Here is an 18,639-nt window from a genome sequence, read left to right as displayed (position 1 = left end):
TTCTCTAGTCTTTCCCCTGATAGTAATTTCAAGCGTTACTTTTAGCAACTGTAGTGTATGAAGGGAGCTTTGGGGAGAAGGAATTTTGTTGTTGTAAATCAATCTCCCTGCAAAGCTCAGAGCACTTTGAATGCTGCTATTGATTGCACAGTCTGTTTGTTTCCCTCAGACCAAACCGGGTATGCACCCTCTTTTACACTGGAGTTGAGCAGTCTGCTGTGCGCTTGTGGCAAGCATGTGGCCTCCAAGACACTGATGTTCATTACAGCCTTGTATTTTGCTGTTCAGAGATGTGTTGCTTAATGCTGACAGGGAGAACAAGGTACAATATTCATTACCTGATCTAAAGAAAATGGTGTTGAGTGGCAAAAACTGAAGAGCCTTCAATTAAGAGACGAAGAAGCATCTTTCACGCTGCTTCGAGTGAAGTGGCACACTAGAGATGGCATTGTTATCTGTGAAGAGAGATGAAACTAATTCAGAGCCCTATATGAAATACAAAGAAAGAAGTCATGTCTGCTCTTAAAAATGACCCCCAGGTGAGATTGGCAGATTTGTGCTGTTGGCTTCTTGCTTCCACCAGGTTTTATTTGAAATTCAAAAGATAAAAAACCCAATTGAATGTAACTTCTCAAGTTCAAGATCAATTACTTAAACAATTGTGTTCTCTAAAGACATTGGAGAATACAGTGCTACAGGTGCCTAAACATAATTTTGCTTATCTTTTTCTATTTCGATATCTCATTAAAAAAAAAAAACAAACAAAAAAGGTGGAATTCATTACTTGTCTCAGGAAGTTCCTAAGGATGACACACAGATATAACCTATGCTGAGACATTAACTTTACAGCTTAGCTTGTGGTCTTCAAACAGCACTGCCACCATGATGGTCCCTGCTAGAGTTAGGTTTTTTTATACTTTTACACAGCTCCGCTCTGCTAACTGGAGAGAGGAATAATAGATGAGTTCTGCAACTGCAGTTGGCAGATCTGACAGCACATGTTTGCAGCAGCGATCTGCTGAGGCAAGAAGATGCTGGATTAAGCCAATTCAAAATACTTCAAGAGTCTTCTGGTATTCCAGGAAAATGGGATTTTTAATGTATCAAGTTTTGTAAATCTCTAAATGTGTTTGTGGCTCTTATTCTTCCTCTTGGCCAAGCCAGGGCTTCCTACTACAAAATCTTGTTCAAGGCATGAATAGTGGACTTAAATCACTGATGCCAGACTAACACACTGGTGTGACGATGTGTGTTACTTTTCATAAGGATATTTTGCTAGCTTTCATGCCTAGATAAACTAATTCAAATCTTTCGGTAGTGTTATCGTGCATGTGAAGTAAATAATTGTGTTCTGAGGCTGAAAATTGATGGCAGCCAGGGTACTGTTCCCCGGAGAGATATTCCCTGTGCTTTCTGTTGTACGGGTTCTTCAACTATATCTGAAATCAAACTTGGTAGCCCCTGCCTGGCAGATAGGATCTCTGTTTCTGTCATTCTTCCCACTCCAAATGTTTCCATTACTAACACCGATTCATTGGCGTTCAATGCTGGCTTTACGGAACATGTACTTTTTAAAACAATTCTACTAAAAATCCTCCTTTCCCCTCTCTTTTGTATGAATGGCTTGCAAAGTCAGTTCCAAGTCAGTTATGTGGAAGCAATTCATTCATTAAGCTGCAAGCTTGGTTTTGCTGTAGCTGAGGGCTGTGGTGAGGCCCTGCAGGTGGGAATGAGGACCCGAGTGGTGCAGCAGCCAAGACGCTGCTCCTCTGGGCTGCTGAGACTGTACGGGTCAGAGCTGCAGCACTGCAAAGGAAGAGTGTTTCAAGGGAGGAAGTTTTGGTTTCTGAAACAGCCCAAGACCACAATTACAGATTTAGTTTCAAATGCTTCTGTGGCATTACAGGTTGTCACATTGGGCTTCAGGCTTCCCTGGAAATAATAATCTGGGACACAGGAGAATGAGAAAAACAAACAGAAAATAACAGGGTTGGACGGATGAGAGGAAAAAACCTTAAGCTTAAAGTAACCTAGGACCTTTGACAAGATGTTCTTTGACAAAATAACCGATTAGGCAGTAAAAATTAAAGTGGATTTGTTCAGTAGTCAAAAGTGGAACTAAAACATGGTGTAAGTCTGGTCATGGAGGAGGTGTACTGGCTGAGAGCACAAGAGCTCTTTGCACGGTGCTTGCAGAGTGTAGTGCTCTTCTCTTCCAAATCCTTTGAAATTATCTCCCTTTAATTAAAAACTAACCAAAAAGGCACTGAAGCAGCAAGAGTGGCAGAGCAGAAAATGTGTTTAAGTGCAGAGTTATGAATGTTTAAACTGGCTGTGGAAGGCAGATGTGCACAGTAGCCAGTGTGGATTTGCAATATTGAAAATGCCAGCTTCTTTACATATTGACATGGGAAGAAACTCAAGAGGAGAAAATGTTGCTTAAATTTCAGCATTAAGGCTTGCTGAAACTTTAGTCAGGACAGCATTTGTTCTTAAAAGCTTCTTAATACTCTGAAATTGAAACTTGATGTAAACAGTAGAAAAACGTGAATCTCAATTATTCACACTGTATTACTTGTAAGAAAAAAGCACTGATTTTGTTTTATTTACCACACAAGTTTAGGATCCACATTGCTTTACTCTTTCATCTTACTAATTACCAAGATATGATTTAGCTTGGGATGTAGAACAGGGGACAACTAGTTTTGCTGTTGCCTCATGGAATTGATGAAAAGTGCCAACCCCAATACAGCAGATCTAGTTTTTTGGTAGGTCAGTTTGTTCTCCAGTCCCTCTCTCTTATTTATTACCACCACAGTGAGGGAATGCCATGATTTTTAGCCTTTTCCATGCCTTTGGCCTCTCACAGTTCTGTAGAAGATGGATTCTTCTTGATGGAAGAGTGACATCTTGCTGGCCTTTTCCACATTCTGGTTGTATCAAATGTAGTTAGTTGATAGGCTGCAGCTCAGGTCAACCTACAGTCTATGGGATATGAATCATAGCAGGGAAGAAACTGGGGCACTGCAGCTATTTCAGTTGAGCAGAAGGGTGCTGTGGAAGGAATGTGTCCCTGTTCTTAATCCCTTAAACATTGTGGCTGTTTCCCACTATGGTTCTGGAGCAAAGAAGCCTTGCAGATAAGGACGTGGATACAAACGACAGGGAAAATATTTAGCAGGTTTATAAGCCTTTAGTGTTGAAGATTTATTAATCTTGAAGGTTTATAAAGCTTTAGTGTTGGGATGTGAGTGCACAACAGGGCTTGTGTGGCGAGAAGCCTAGCATGGCACTGATCTGCTTTGTGTGGTTCTTTTGGAGAATATGATGTAATTTGAATCACGGATCCAGAATTTTGCTTAAACCAGGTCTGTCTCTGGATGAATGACATTGCAGATGGTGTCATTTCAGTGTAATGTAATACTTTTTATTAATTTAGTTAATTCTTCAACTGTAAATGAATATAGTCTGTTAGGAATCATAGAATAGTTAGGGTTGGAAAGGACCTTAAGACCGTCAAGTTCCAACCCCCCTGCCATGGGCAGGGACATGTCACACTAAACCCTATCACCCAAGGCCTCATCCAACCTGGTCTTGGAACTTCAGATGATCTTCAGTGTGGATGTCAGATTATGGCTGCTTCACAAACGGGTGCGTGCTATGAAGTAGCAGCAGGTTTGCACTGTCCAGTTTGGCCAGAAGAACAGGAATGCCTGTGTTAGGATGATAGAAGTCAGTTTAACGTTTCACAGAGAATCCACTGGTGGTTTCTGCCTTGTCCCAAATGAATACTTTGCTATTAATTATTGATGTATTATCTAATCTGTGATTGTTTTCTTTAAGACACCTGCCAAGTGCTCCCTTTAACAACTTGGTTGCTGTAGTGCTCGGTTTTACAGGCAGTTCAGTTTGGGCTGTTTCTGACTGGTTGAGCAGGAAATACATGAAACTATTAATGTTCATGTGTCAATTTGTAATTTAAAACCAGCCACTTTTTAAACCTTTTTTTTCCTTTGCACTTGCTCTATCTCTGCTCAGTCTTGCACCTTGACCCATTCCAAGGTTTCATTAGAGACTCTCAGCACTAGCTGGGACGGGTGTGCTGGGTGTTGTGCAGTTGTTGGGGGCCAGGAGGCTACATAAAAATCTGCAGGGAGATAGATATAAGAAATACCTTGAGGACTGCAACTGGTGTGCTGCTCTGAAGAGCACTTGGTGAGTTTGATCACGTATCTTCCTGTCCTCACTAGTGAAGAGCAGCTTGAATCATAAAGGAGAAGGATTTATATTCCTTCCAAAACTATCTTTTTGTTACACGTTACAATTTGCTATCTGTGGTTATTTCTACTAATGCATATTTCTTTCTGAGATTGGATGTGGTTCTATATAGGCTGCAGCATTTTCTTCTTCAAGTGATTGTATATATGCTCACACTATGCCTCCGTGTTCCATTTTTAACCTTCCTGTTAGGCTAGTGATGATTTCCCCTCAGACCATCTTTTCTTCACCCTCTTTCCAGGAGCTAAAAATATGAGCTATGCTCTGTACATCCCTATTTCCTGTTACCTTCAGGCATTAATCTAGATTAACTGATTGGCATTATTTCTTCAACTTCTTTAACTACTTCACCAGTGTGATTTATTTTGGTTGCTTTTTCATTCCTTGCTCTACATTCTGGAGGAGAATCCATGTGTTCTTTACAAGTACTTTGTGGCATCTTTGAACCCGTTGTCCCCAGGTTCTCTCTCCATGTCTGTCCTCAGCACAGCTGAAATCCCTCCAGGAGCTCTTTCTGTAGTTTCTTCCATGCTGACGACTGGGCAGCTGCTTCCCTTGTGCTGTGAGCACTGCCAGAGCTGTGGACCATGCAAAGATGACTTTGATTTCTCTGTCCATGATTCCAGATCTGTTTATCAAGTATGTGCCTGCCCTGTCTTTGGTTCTTATTAAATGTGCATGTTGGGGCTGCTTGACAGAGGCTGCTCCTAAGAGATTCCTGAGCACAGGAGCCTTTCCTGAAACACTGTGAGAGCTGAACAGGCAGGAGTAATGCCACATGCAAGTATCTGTTGTATGAAGTGCGGGGATTTGCCAGAGGGAAGTACCTTCCCGGTTTTTAACTGCAGTGTTGCTTTGTAATTATTAATTTGGCTGGAAAATTCCACTCTTCTCAATGCGAACCCAGATACAATTTTGCCATGAATTGTATTACCTGGAAAATAATAAAACTCCTATGAATGTACAGTCTCCAGGTGAAACTGAATGTTGAGCGTATTGTTGGAAGCAGGGCAGCATTAAATACGCATCCCAGTGTTACAATTGCACTTCTTTACAGAATACTTACACAGTGATGAGTGCCAAGGATTTCTCTTCTTATGGTGGAGAAGAATGAAGAAACCAGCTCTGTGCAGTGTACAGGGAGTCTGGATTTAAAATAATACCTGCACAAGTGGAGGGTCAGTCATACTCTGCGGATTTCTCTGCCCTGTGCTTCTCACTGAATCCTCATGAATTGGATTTCTTATCTGCTCCCCTCAGTTTGTTGATACTTTTAACATGAGGGAAAACTATTTTGATATTTCTCTGTCAGTTATTTTGACATTAATCAACACTGCAGATCTTGTTTTGTTTGGTGTCTGGGTACATCATAAAAAGAGTTGCTGAAAGAGTTCAATTACAATATCAGCATCTCTGCCAAATGTATTGAGCTGTTCTGAAAAGCGGCTTGTCTTTTCTGACCCAGATACACAGTTTCCAACTGTGGGAGATGCTGCCAGAAAGCCTCTTGGCAGAAGGCCAGCAATAAAATTATACTGCAGAAAAAACACAACATATTTTCAGCAGCACTTTGGACGGTGTGACGAGAAATTACCTGAATGCAAAGCAGAAGTTAAAGTAAGCTTCCAGTTTAAAGTTGCAAACTTCTTAGTCTGCCTTGGTAAAGGTAAGAAAAAAGGGATGTGAATTCCAGTTCTGTTACTGTGTCTGATACACCTTCGGCTGTGTGAAATACAGGTTTGTTATTAGCAACCTTAGTTTTCCTTGTTGCTCTGTTAACATGAACTTTGAGTGATCTTAGGGTGGTTTACACTGTAAATTGTAGTTCTCATGGGCAGATACTGGCATAAGGGTAGATTAGGAGGGTGGAGGGTGTTTTTAATGCTTCAGCTGAATATCATTGGCATGCGCCTTCTTGATGTAGCATTTAAAACCCATTTTCATGGTGTTCTACATGGCCTGGCCAGTTGCCTAAAGAGCAGCTCACTGAAGCGAGGGTTTGCAGGACTGGAGTCCAGTGACCCTGGTTTCCTCCTCATCATTCCATGCAACATAACTTTGTGCTGCAAGGGGATATCAGGGTGCCAAAGTTTGTCTCTCCTTTCTAGAAGCTTATAGCTCCCTAGTTCTGATGTTACATTCCAGTCCCCATGGAGTGCAAGTACCTGTTTCTCCTGCTTTTTCACTTTTCACAAGCGCTCAAAGGTACTGAAGCATATTCATTACTTCTGGCTGTTTTAAATGTCTGTCTCTTGGGAACACACTCACCAGATGCAGGAATATATCCTGCTACAGAGGCCTCATCTGAAATTCTTTGCGTTGTTTGTCTTGTGCCAAAGCATAAACTTACATGAAGGATGGGATGTTTAATGGAAATGCTGTTAGACTGTCATGATGTTTTAATAACATTTCTAATGTGTCAAATCCCAGTGACTTTAAACCCCACTGCATACTCTATTCAGCTGACCTGGTTTGGGGGCAGCAAGTATTTACTCTTGTTTCACACTTCAGGGCCACAGGATGCAGGGGTAAAGTGACTTTCTCAAGGTCACCAAGGTTGTGGTAGCACTAGGAGCTTGTCCTAGGACTTGTGAGTGTCGGTGGCAGCCCTGGGGTAAAACAACCATGTGTTGTAATACTGTGCCTTTTAGTCCAGGCATCAGCTGTTACCTCCCTGAGGATGGAGGGACAAATTCCCTGCTATAGCCTGGTAGTAAAATGATACTCTTGGATTTATGGAATTGCTGCTCACTTCACATAATGCTTTCTGATGTGTTTGGTGCTGAGCTATGTTCTGCTGCCTTAGTCCATATGGTTGAGCAGATTTGATTTTAGTTTTCCCTAATTTAATTCTGCATGCTGTCAAGTGTACTTTGTTCTGTATATTGTGTCTACACTTTTACAGTAAACTCCCTCCTGTTTAGTGCTTTTGTTGAAAAATTTCTCTCAAAGTCTGAACTATATTTGGTTTTCACTCCTGTGCACATTTGTGTGAGATATTCTTAGGATGTTAATGACTTGAAAGGCATCATATATAAGCTTCAACTCAACTTTCAGGGTTTTTTTCTTTCCAGCTGTCTGTGCTTTATAATAAAGATCCCTTCATAATTCAGCTGGGTACGTACTGTCTCACCATTCGCTGGTGAGAAACAGGCCAGGTAGAATCAAACTCATGAATACCTTCAATAACTCATCCTTGTCACTGAAAGTTGAGCCCATCTTGAAAACAAGACGGTTACTACTCACTTAAGGCAGTGTTGAAAGGTGTTGGTGGTTTTGCTTCATCTGTCCAGTAGATTAAGCCCTGTCATAGCTACAAAACATTTGTTTTCAGTCTGCTTCAAGCTTTCAAAGAGCACTCAGCAATGAGAACTGCACCCTGAGGTATGTCTGTTTCCAGAGCCTGTGGGGTAGTTTGCAGACGTGCCCTGAGACAGTCTGCTCAGCAACTGACTGCAGCACCAGAAAGTGCTCAGCTAGCGATCTTTGTCCATCTGCTTTCAATACACTGTACATGCTGATAAGCAACAGCTTGCAGTAGTCTTCGGAGGGAGGCCAGGCTGGAGTGTTGCTCAGAGTCTAGAGACATTGTACTGGGCATATGCTGAAGTCAGCAACACATTTCAGTGCCCTTCTCTCTGCCTGGAATTGCCAAGTTACAGTTACCAGAGAAGATAGCAAACTGAAAATGTGAAATGTAGGAGTTTTGGGGAAGAAGAGCATGTGAAGAGAGCTGGAATTTAGTTTGAAGAGAGAACTAATTTGAAGTAGATGATCTAGAAACATGTCTCATAAAAGTCTCTCTAGCTTGCCATCTGCTGACTCAAAAGCATATTATTATTACTATAGAAAAGCAAACCAAAAAGACCTCATAAAGAGTCTGGTTGCTTCTGGAAATGGTGAAAGGCTATTGAATGTGGAAGAGATTATGACTGGCTCATAGAATAAATAGTGCCAAAGCAGTAATCTTTGCTTATTTTTCCTCCCAGCTGCCTCTGCTTGGGTTTCAAGATCTCTTAAGAGACAAATCTGGTCCTATGAGAGACCATCTCCTTCTTGATGTCTTTTGGGAAGCAATTTGGTAGAGTGTTAATATGCTTTGGTAGGGTAAAGCCCTTGTGATCAGAAGTGAGGTCCTTCAGGGTTTTCATTAGCTTGCTTTTCCCAAGTATTTTTAGTATGACTGCATTTAACTCCCTTGGGGTTTCTTCCTTGGCAGTCTTCAGCTGCTGGAGCAGACAGGGTCCTGCACAATGTTCTTGTCTGGCTGCTTTTTGTTTTACTCAATTCTACATCCTAAATGTGGTGTGAGATACAAACATCTATTAGGCACTTGCTGCCAAAGCTTTTGGTCTTGTAAACCCAATTCATTTCTTAACTAGGAAAATAGTGAAGCAGGATTTGTTGTTCCCTTTCCCTCGGCATGTTCAAATCTCTATGGGATGCAACGTTTAATTATTCCCTGTCACACCCCTGAGGTTTCAGCATCTACTCAGCTTTCAAGTCATCTTGCCTATCCCTCTGCTGTTACCAAACATGCTTTTAATCTCTAACAATGTCAGGATTCTCTGACAGACAATAAGCAACATATTGCTAGAGAAGGAGAATCGGCATACAGGAGAAAAGGAAAACATTTGAGTGTGTCAGTCTGCAGCAATTTACTGACTGGGTTCCCAGTTGCTTCAAAACGTTGCTAGAAAGCTGATGCAACAATATGTGCAGTGAAAAGAAAACAGGAATTTTCTGCAAGGACTAGATTGTCTTGCTATGCAATGAGCTTATGCTTTCCTCTCTGTCACATTACCTGCTGTTATCCTGCTCTTCTCTTGTCTTACAGAGCATTTATTTGCAGTTCCTTATGCTGCCAGTGCTGGTGTTTGTTTCCTAGTTTAGTACAAGAGGGCTGCTCTTGTGTGCTGTGAAAAGCAGTGCAAGGGCAGGAAAGGCGGTGTGGATGATTTCAGCTGAGCATTCTCACAAGTCATATCTTCAGTTTGCTATAATGCGCTTGTCTCTCTAAATAACCACTTACAGCTATTGCCACCCGAAGTCTTAGTTTTTCTAATATCAGCATCTTGACACGTTCAGGATCAAGGGCTGCACTGGAGACTTGAACAGATTAATTTCTTTTAGATAATGAAATACAGTGTGTTTGATTTTTATGTGCATGCGACATAAAAATAGAGACTTCTTGAGCTGGTTTCACATGGAGCATATTTGAGATGTTGGATATCCTGTCTTCCTCGTATCAGAAGCTTGGATTGCCAGGTGGCTGACAAACCACACTGAGATAAGCTCTAACTGGCATGGGAAAACCGTTACATACGTGTGGGCACATCACAAAAAGTTGCTTTCCACAGTGACATCTGCTTGTTCAGGAATAAATGGATCAGTGGCTGCCTCCCCATCTTGAAGCTGCTCGTTTTAATCAGCGTTTGACTCCAAATGCTGCAATGCACACTTACTGGAATTAACATGCCATTTCTTCTGGTTTCAAGTTGTTTCTCTCTTTTTACAGGTGAATTGCAGACAGTGACTCCCAGAGCATCTTGGCTGTATGAACTCTTGAGCTGTCAAGGGACTGAGAGGCTTATGAAGAGGTTCTGTCAGGCAAAACAGTGCTTAGCCAAGACACCAAGGAGGAGGGAAAAGGAGAAAGGGAGGGAGAGAGAGCTGAAACACTAACAAACCATGGTAGGTATCTGTCATCTTTCACAGGATATTAAGAATATTTTCTGCTGAGAGTCTTGCATGGGGCATGATGAAACCAGAGTTAAGGGGATTTTCTGACCTTGCACTAAACTGGGGATGGTAGTGCATGCTTTGAGCAAAGCAAATGAGGTTTGATACACTCTCAGCCTCTTAAAACCAGAGTTGTCTTGTGAGCCTGCATTACATGAATTATTAAATATGAATGAAGGGGATGCTCATAAGGTTTTCTAATAAAACTGGCATTAGCAAGCTGCAGTGAACAGCATGAGTGACCTTGAACTTGCAGATTGCATAACCAAATCCTGATATTCACCTCTTCCTCACAAAAGCAAGTGTTGATGACTCGTATTTGTGGGACTGAATTTGGTTCTATGCAGACTTTGTGAATAGTGTGGCTGAAATGCGTGTAGTTGAATACACCTGGTGTATATTATTTAAGTGAAGAGTCATTTCTTATCTGCCTGGGATTGGTTGTGCATTGGAAATGCCTGAGATGTTGAATTCATAAACCTGTGCAAGTATGAAGTATTGTGATGGTAAGATTTGAAGATGTAGTCACAAAAGGCAGTACACCCACCCAGTTCCTGAAAAATACCTGTGGAGAGCAGTTCAAGCATATTTATGTGTCTTTACATCCTCTAAGATTATTACTGAGAGAACAGAAATGAGAAGAAATGCAATTTTAAATGCAGTTCTCTAACGTTTGTGTAGCTGATGACTGCTGATAGGCTGTGTTTATCTAAGAGAAGACTTTTACCTGTTACAAGCACAAAGGGTGGAAGAACACTTGTCAGAGCAGGGTTGTCAGTATACTGTATTTCAAAGTGTTCCATTTTTGCTATTCTGTTTGGCCTAAGTTGCAATGAAGAATTGATCTTTTCAGTCTCTCTTTATTAGAAAAAGAAACAAATCTCTTCTAATGTAGGAATTACTAATTTATTCCTGTTTTACTGGTTTTCCTAATTGGTATTTTATGAGATAAGAGATGGTGGGGGGGGAAGTTAATGAATCCAGCTTGTCAGTTTTCACTGCTGAACTGCAGCTTCTTTCTGTATCCATGTTGCAGATAAGCCACAAGAGGGACCTCCTGGAAGCATTTTCCAGCCTATGAAAGTTCTGGGGATAAAACCAGACCCCAGCTGATGAGGTTCTTTTACTACCCCAATTGTCCATTTGGGTAGGAGCCTGAAAGTTAGGAAGGGACTGATGTCACGCTGCCCTTCAATGGCAGGGACCCAGTGAATGCAGTAAGCCAGGAAATCCTGACCAGTTCTTTAAGCATTCAACCCAGAGGCCTCTGACATCCTTGAAAGGCTCTTTTTTTGTTGTTAAGAGTGCATACTCTTACAAACCCATAAAGCAGGGGTGAAAATGAAACCCGATCAAGGTATTTAATGTGTAGGAGGAAGAGAGGTTTTCAGTTCATGGTTCCAGGATCTGGGAAGCTTTCAGCAGTGGTTTGTGTGTCTATAAAGAACAAGAGTTAGAGCAGCTCTTGCCAGAGGTCTGTGCTGTGATCACAGCTGGTCTGGGTCACTGTTCAGATCAAAATAGTCTCATCTGGATAGTGTGTAGCAAAGCATAAGCCTCCCAGCACAAGCTAACCAACCATTTAAGTTTACCTTCCTCAGCAGTATCACTCAGGACTCCCAAGTTTCACTGCAAACTGTTCTAATTGACACTCTGATCTCTTCCTATTATTTTTATTACATTTTTTGTAAGACATTATTTCAGTCTTTCCTTACAAGTTTACCCTCATCTTCATTCATGCCTCTGTAAATCCCTGTGCAGTTTGCCTAGCTGCTCTCAGCAATACGTATTGCCTATGACTTCATCTGCAGCAGGAACAAAACGACAAGGGAATGGTTATTTGATTGCCTTGTTTTAAGGCGTGCTGCCATTGTCTCTGGCATAAACAGGGAAGAGGTGGCTGCACTCGGCACTTTGAGAATATGCAGAACTCTATTTGGGGAGTATCAGTGCCTTTTACAAAATGGGGATCTTGTCCATGTTCTCCCTGCCTGCCCTGTCCATGTGCTTTACTCAGTCAGCACTCACCTAAATTCTAAATTTCTGAATGTCCCTACTTGAAATAATTTACCTTTTGGGATAAGGAAAGTGGCTTTTCTCTTTGCTCTTGAGCCATCCAGCTGCTGAAGGTTGACACAAGCCAACAAAGATTGCTGAAATTCAGGAACACCTTAATTCCTGCAAGGATTCCAGGGTAGGGAGTGCTCTTTCTTACAGTACTGTAGCTCACAGCTTATATCTCCATGAGATGTTGTTCCTTTGGGCAAGATCAGAGCCTAAGTGATATCTACTGGCTTTGAAAGCTTAATCTAAATAGAGAGGCCAGTCAAAGGATGAGGGAAGTCAGACACTTAATGAAATTGGGAATGAAACTCGGGGTTTTTTGTTCCCTGCTTTTGCACTCTTTAATTAACCAGCCAGACCATGCCGTCATCTCAAAGAGAAGCTGGGCAGGGAGAGGGCAGGGAGAAGTGAGATAAACAGTGAAAACGAGAAAAGGACGGGGGGGAGTCATGAGAGGACAAGCAGCAGAAATCCCACTTCTAGCCATTGCAAACTAATGCATTCTACAGGTCTTGACCCTATTTTGTATCCGCCTCTAGACGTGTGTGGGTGTAGAGTTCTGTCTAGTCCCACACCTAAATTCTCCCTGATCTGTCCCTGGCACACACAGTGTCACAGCCTCCACTGATGATGGAGGTACCAAACAGAGGGTGAAATTCAGGTTGCTTCATTTCTAGATGTCTGTAGCAGCTCCTGTACTGTGGTTCAGACTTGTGTGGTCACACGCGGGGGAGTGGGGAAACGTCCCTCTAACGCACAATTTATCTCATCCTAACATAAACTGCTCCAGATGTGCTTGGTAGACATAAACAGAAACTGTGCTCCACATGTGCCTGTTCCTCTTAGTAGCCAGTAAAAGGGCTCTAGAAGAGCTGAATTTAGGCATCTACTATCAGGTGCCATACAACCCACCCAAGGTCTTAGATATTTTACAGCTTAGTGCTGATCTTTGCACTGGTGTTCGCTTGCTTTCCTTCTTATTCTTTTTAAAATGTATTTAAATAAACATAAGGAATCATTCCTGCATGATTATAAGCAATGATCGTCATAAAACACAGTCCTACGTCTGTCAGGGAGGATTCCCATTCAGGCAATGTCCTTCTATTGATAATCCAATAACTTTGTTCTTTTCCCCCCCCTGTTTCCCACTTCATAACAGAGATCTATCCGATCTTTTGCTAATGATGACCGCCATGTAATGGTGAAACATTCAACCATTTATCCATCTCCAGAGGAACTTGAAGCTGTCCAGAACATGGTATCAACAGTAGAATGTGCCCTTAAACATGTCTCTGACTGGATGGATGAAAAGAACAAGTCTACAAAATGTGAGGGTGATGTGGAAGCAAAGGAGGAAGCTGCAGAAAGCAATGCCAAGTGAGTGAGTTGAGCCTCATAATGTGTTACTGTGCTGCTCTGAACGGGTTCCTTTCCCTCTAAATAAGAGTCACAGTGTTACTTGATTCTGTTGCATATGAATGTTCATCGAAGGAAGTGGATATATTTTTGAGATGGAAGCATGTAGGGTGAGTGCAGGGCATAGTAATAAGGCCAATGTGGGCAGCAGTTGCTCTCTATTTCACTGCTTATTTTACTGTGATGTTGTGAAGTTGCATTCAGTAGACAAACCTTACCTGCAGTTGTAAGCAAATACATGTCCCTGTAACACCAGTGCAAATCCACAGCCATGTAGCTTAGGGGCTCTTTCAGTTTAATACACAAAAAAGATTCTTATAAACTACTGTTTATCCAACAAACTAACTGTTCCAGGGATCCATTTCTGTCATGGTTTGACCCAGTTAAACTCAGCACCACGTGGTCACTCGCTCCCTCCCTTTGGTGGGATGGGGGGAGAGAATCAGAAGGGAAAGAGTGAGAAGACGTGTTCACTGCGGTAAAGAAATTGAATAGATAAAGGAAATGTTGTGTGTGGAAGCAAAGCAAAATAAGGAATTCTTCACTCCCTATGGTTGAGCAGCCATCTCCAGGACAGCAGGGCTCCATCACATGTAACAGTTACTTGGGAAGATAAACACCATCACTCTGAATGTCCTACCTTCGTTCTTTTTCTCCTAGCTTTATACACTGAGCATGATGTCCTGTGATATCCCTTGGGTCAGCTGGGGTCTGTGTACCTTCCCAACTCCTTGTGCACCCCCAGCCTGCTCACTGGCATGGTGGCTTGAGAAGCAGAAAAGGCTTTGAGGCTGTGTAAGCACTGCTCAGCAGTTCCCAAAGCATCCATGGGTTATCAACTGTTTTCAGTACAAATCCAAACTATTGCCCCATGAATGTTAGTGTGAAGAAATGTAACTGTCCCAGCCAAATCCAGTGCAATTATGTAGTTATCAACTGAGTGAAACACCTGTTTGCTCTGTGTCCCAGTCTCTTCCCTGACATGGTGCCAGGTTTTGTTCTAGCATAACTCCAGAAGTGGGGGAAGAAGCAGGAACAATTGGCTCTGTTGAACGTTTATTTGTGTAAAACTTAAGTTGGGCACTTCTGGCTCTTCCCTTCTTTCTGGATGTGTTTCACGTGCTCTCCAGCTCAGGTAAGTATCTGTCCAGGTTACAGATTAGGAAGCGAAGCACCAGGGTACCAACAGCTACTTTGTCAGAACTCGAGAAAACGCTTTCCAGTTCTCTTCCTGTAGTACAGTACTTCTCCACTGAGCTTCTTGGGACTTCCCGTGGTTCCATCTGCAGCATAACCTGCTCTGGAGATGTAGTCAATGGGCTCTTTCAGTTTCCTTCCCAGTGATGCATGGACTATTGAAGTCCACTGCTACATGGGCTTTGTCCAGTAAGTTCTGGTTTAAAATGACAAAGTGTAATTTTTCATACATGGTCTGTTTTCTAACACATTTTATGGCAGTGAAAGGTTGTGAGGCCTTTTCTAATTGTTGGTGTGCTGCTATATAATATGGATGTGAAGTTGTTTACATTTTGGGATGGTGCAGTGTGGTTCTTAGTTATTTCCAAGTTTCTTGTAAATGTTTAGGGTACTGTTCAAGAAGTAAGTTATGAAGCCCTGCTGTACCTCACTAGCTGGATGTACTTCAGTTTAGGAACAAGTGATGTGCTGTATTAGCTGAGGGAACCTGTGTAGCAGAAAGCATTCGCTGCTTCTCTTATTAGTAGTGTTTTTCCACAGGTTTCTTTCTTAACATTTAATCTTGTCTTTGATTAACTCTAGGATAAGCTTTTGGGCTTGGGAGCTATTGAAAGAAACTGCTGGCCTTGCATGAAGTTTAAATGCAGCAGTGTGAAGACCATTGTACGATAGCCTTGGAAAAGTAAATACGCAAATGGTCCCCCGTTTTGATGCCTGTGGCTTTCTGTGTTCCCTAATGAATATTTAACAGACACAAGCCTGATCACTGGCTTTTTTTGTGTAAGACCAAGCTGTGATATATCACTTTTTTTTTGTTTGCTTTTGGTGTGAAAAGCATTCAAGCAGAAATAGCAAACCACTTCAAATTATGAATATTTTTACATAAATTAACGTATTAATTAGTTTAAGACAGCGTGATTGTATTGGCACCAGAGGATAATTGTAGTGGGTTGATAGGCTGCTTCTCCAAGGAAGAACAATTAAGTTCTGTCATCTTCTCAAGGCAGGTGTTTAAGCTCAGTGTTCTGCTGAAGCACCATCTCCCTTGATACACAGTGTGCTTTGTGGTGACTTCCTGGTGTTCCTGGTGCCATATTTAGATGTCTTCTGATGTGGGTATAAAATGGCATAGAATGGATTCTTTAAAAAAATAATGTGTATTTTTAAATCCAAGCCTGCAGAAATGCTGTTGTGACAGTTGGACATCATTTGCTTTCACACCTGTGTGTGCAGGGGTTTTCATGCTTGTGCTGTTACAAATTTAGAGTACAGTTCTTGAACATCAATGTATTATTTATAGAGTATATATAAATGTCTATTTATGCATTTGTTTGGGACAAATTATTTTACCAGTCACTTTACAAGATACTTCTAAGTGAAGCTTAGGATGTACGTGACAGCCCTCCATCACAGTGTGACTGGTTTGGGTGTTGGGGTTTTGCTGGGGCTTGGATTTCTTTTGTTTACATGCAGTCTATCCCTCTGGATGGTAATAATGATAGGAACTGGGATGCTGCCTTGCTGAGGTAGTTTGCCACCTTTCCTGATTCCATGCTTTCTGTAGGGTTTATAGTGGCGATGTGCCATAGGTGTGAGATGCATCATGTGGCAGCAGCCAGTGTTGAACTGTTCAAGATTCATTTCTTGCATTTTTCTTATGTTATTAAGTAATCCTAGCCTTACTAAACTGTCTTTGTTGCAGTCTTTCAGCACTCAAAACTAAGGTGTTCTTACGTTGCTTTGAAAGCTGTTTGCTGTAGCTCTTAAATGTTCCCCTAAACTGCAGCTGGAGGGTAGAAACTAGGAGTCAGACCTCTATTTGTCTAGGTTTCAGCTGTAAGATTTGTTGAAGGAACTGTGCTTGGAAGACTTCTGGAAATGAACAGCTTTCTTCAAATGTCAGTTTGTGGTATGGGCTCCAACTTCCTAAGTCAGTTAAATAATTTTAAATATACAGGTTTGAATGTGTGGATCAGCAAACATTTAAAAGGTGTGTGGCCATGTGTAAAGTTGGAATGTCACTAAAAGACAGCTGAGATCACTCTGGAAAGCAGGATTTCTGTCAGAGGGCTCCTCTAGATTAATTATTGCTACTCTCGGTAGATCTGCAGATACTGAATTTGGGCTAGGCCACAGTTAATCTTGTGCTCTGCATTTTCTAACCAGTGATACTTCAGCACAGTCATCAGCCCCATCTGTATCTTCTCACTGTGATGGGATAATACAATTATATTGAATGTGTGAAAATACCATTTTAATTACTCCAAATTGTTTCATTTCCAGGGATCAAGGTGGTCGGACGTTGTGTGGTGTTATGAGAATTGGCTTGGTTGCAAAGGGCTTGCTGATAAAAGATGATATGGATCTGGAGCTGGTGCTCATGTGCAAAGAAAAACCCACAAAGACCTTGTTATGTATAGTTAAAGACAATCTCCCAGCTCAAATTCAGGTGAGTTGATTCAGAGTAGTTCTCTAGCAGTGGCTGAGAGCACTGCAAGGTGTATTTGGGTAAAGGCTGGAATTTGTGCCAGGAAAAAAGACAAGTGATAGAGATTAAAATATACTTTGAATCTAGGATGGCATCTAGGGTGTGTATGTGGTGACACAAAGTAGTTACGGACAGAATTTAACATCTTACTGCTGCTGTTGCCTACTCCCTGTTTGTGATGTCAGTTTCCTGTGATGGCAGCTAACCTTTCTCTTTGGGAACTAACCCAGCTCGTTCTTGCTCTCTGTTCAACCACTAATGTGATCTAAAGTGCAGTCCCAGAAATCCTCCAGCGTGTGGATTGGTCTGTATTGTCCTTGTCCCCTGCCTGGAGCTGAGGTTCTACACTGCAGCTGCTTTGTTTCACTTGGGCTGTTCTCAGATCAGCGCCTCTGTACTTCTGAAGTGAGAGCAAGTCACTTGAGGTGGTCGCTCATTTTAGCTCATGTTAATCACGAGCTCATCGTTCTTTTTATTTATGGCTATTTAATTCTGATGCTGGCATCCAATAAGAGCACTGGCAGCTAATACCAGTCTCTTTAAAGCAGCTGGGGATAATACCTATTTGACAGTGCTGAGTCTGAATAATCACTCCAGCTTCCAGACTGGCACACACTGCTGCCGAGAAACTGTGCCCTGGAGCATTCCACTGCAAGTGCCTCTCCAAACCATGTCCAAACCTGATCTGCTTCTCTCCTGATCTGCTTTTATGCCGTGTGTTTATTTCCACGTAGACAGTATGTGTTTTGCCATTCCCTTCTCACCATTCATTTGTTCATGTAAAGGCATTGTTTTAATGAGATGATGTTGTGCCTGCAGATGTGGCCTTATCCATAAGTAAAAATGCTACGAATCTTTTAAGTAGTAAATTTTGTTTGAAAATGATGGGGATGTATCAAGCAGTAAAAAGTAAATTTTTTTGTTTGTAGTGAGGTGTGAGATGAGAAGGGTTGAAAGTGATAAGAAAAGTTAGCATATGCTTCAAAAAAGTGAGAATGGCAGAATAGTCGTAATTGAAGGATGTGAAGACTGCAATAAATTCAAGGAACAAGTAGGTAAGATCCTGTGAGAAGTATTGCGAGAGAAGGTATTACAGAAAAGATGATGTAAGAGGCATCTATCTGACTCGTGAATCAAGCTTCAGCCATCATGGGCATAAGAGACAGGGAGGGTTCTGCAGAAGCAGCTGGTCCAGCGGGAGGAGGAAGGTCAAGGCCCATGAGGTACAGAGCTGTTAACAGCTTCTGCTCTGCTTCTTTGAAGGTTAGGAGTGAGGAGATAGGAACAGTAAAGGAGTTGGAGGAGTGCAGACTGCAAGAAGGGAAGAAGTTAGAATGTACGTCAGATATATTCTAACCCTGTGGTCTTGATGAGACGAGCCAAGGTCTCACAGGCAGAAGGAACAGTGACAGGACTCTCACCCATCTGCAGGGCTCTTTGCTCTTGTGGAGATT

At 41.9% G+C, this 18,639-nt stretch overlaps 1 protein-coding gene and 1 long non-coding RNA gene across 14 annotated transcripts in view; one reads left to right on the top strand and one right to left on the bottom strand.

Annotated features, from left to right (window-relative positions):
• The window catches only part of LOC134175284 (uncharacterized), a 73,619-nt gene that overhangs the window by 13,296 nt on the left and 41,684 nt on the right, over positions 1-18,639 (bottom strand). For all 3 annotated transcript variants that reach the window (XR_009968954.1, XR_009968956.1, XR_009968955.1), the window contains exon 6: positions 339-455. This is a non-coding gene — a long non-coding RNA (uncharacterized LOC134175284). The remainder of the gene's footprint in view (positions 1-338; positions 456-18,639) is intronic.
• Positions 1-18,639, top strand: part of STRBP (spermatid perinuclear RNA binding protein) — a 65,636-nt gene that overhangs the window by 14,266 nt on the left and 32,731 nt on the right. For 9 of the 11 annotated variants that reach the window (XM_062641030.1, XM_062641029.1, XM_062641026.1 and 6 more), the window contains exons 2-4: positions 9,797-9,972; positions 13,244-13,461; positions 16,981-17,146. In XM_062641030.1, coding sequence (XP_062497014.1) covers positions 9,970-9,972; positions 13,244-13,461; positions 16,981-17,146 — 387 coding nt within the window. In that variant the 5' untranslated portion in view covers positions 9,797-9,969. Of the gene's footprint in view, positions 1-5,923; positions 5,945-9,796; positions 9,973-13,243; positions 13,462-16,980; positions 17,147-18,639 lie in introns of those variants that run through there. The other 2 variants (XM_062641024.1, XM_062641031.1) reach the window with 2 other exon arrangements.

This window comes from Pezoporus occidentalis, unplaced genomic scaffold, assembly GCF_034315485.1.
Source record: "Pezoporus occidentalis ecotype Australia unplaced genomic scaffold, CSIRO_AGI_Poc_V1 ctg68, whole genome shotgun sequence".
In the NCBI taxonomy this organism is placed as follows: domain Eukaryota; kingdom Metazoa; phylum Chordata; class Aves; order Psittaciformes; family Psittacidae; genus Pezoporus; species Pezoporus occidentalis.
The sequence above is the reverse complement of the archived record's forward strand: the minus strand, read 5'-3'. Positions and strand labels throughout refer to the sequence as shown.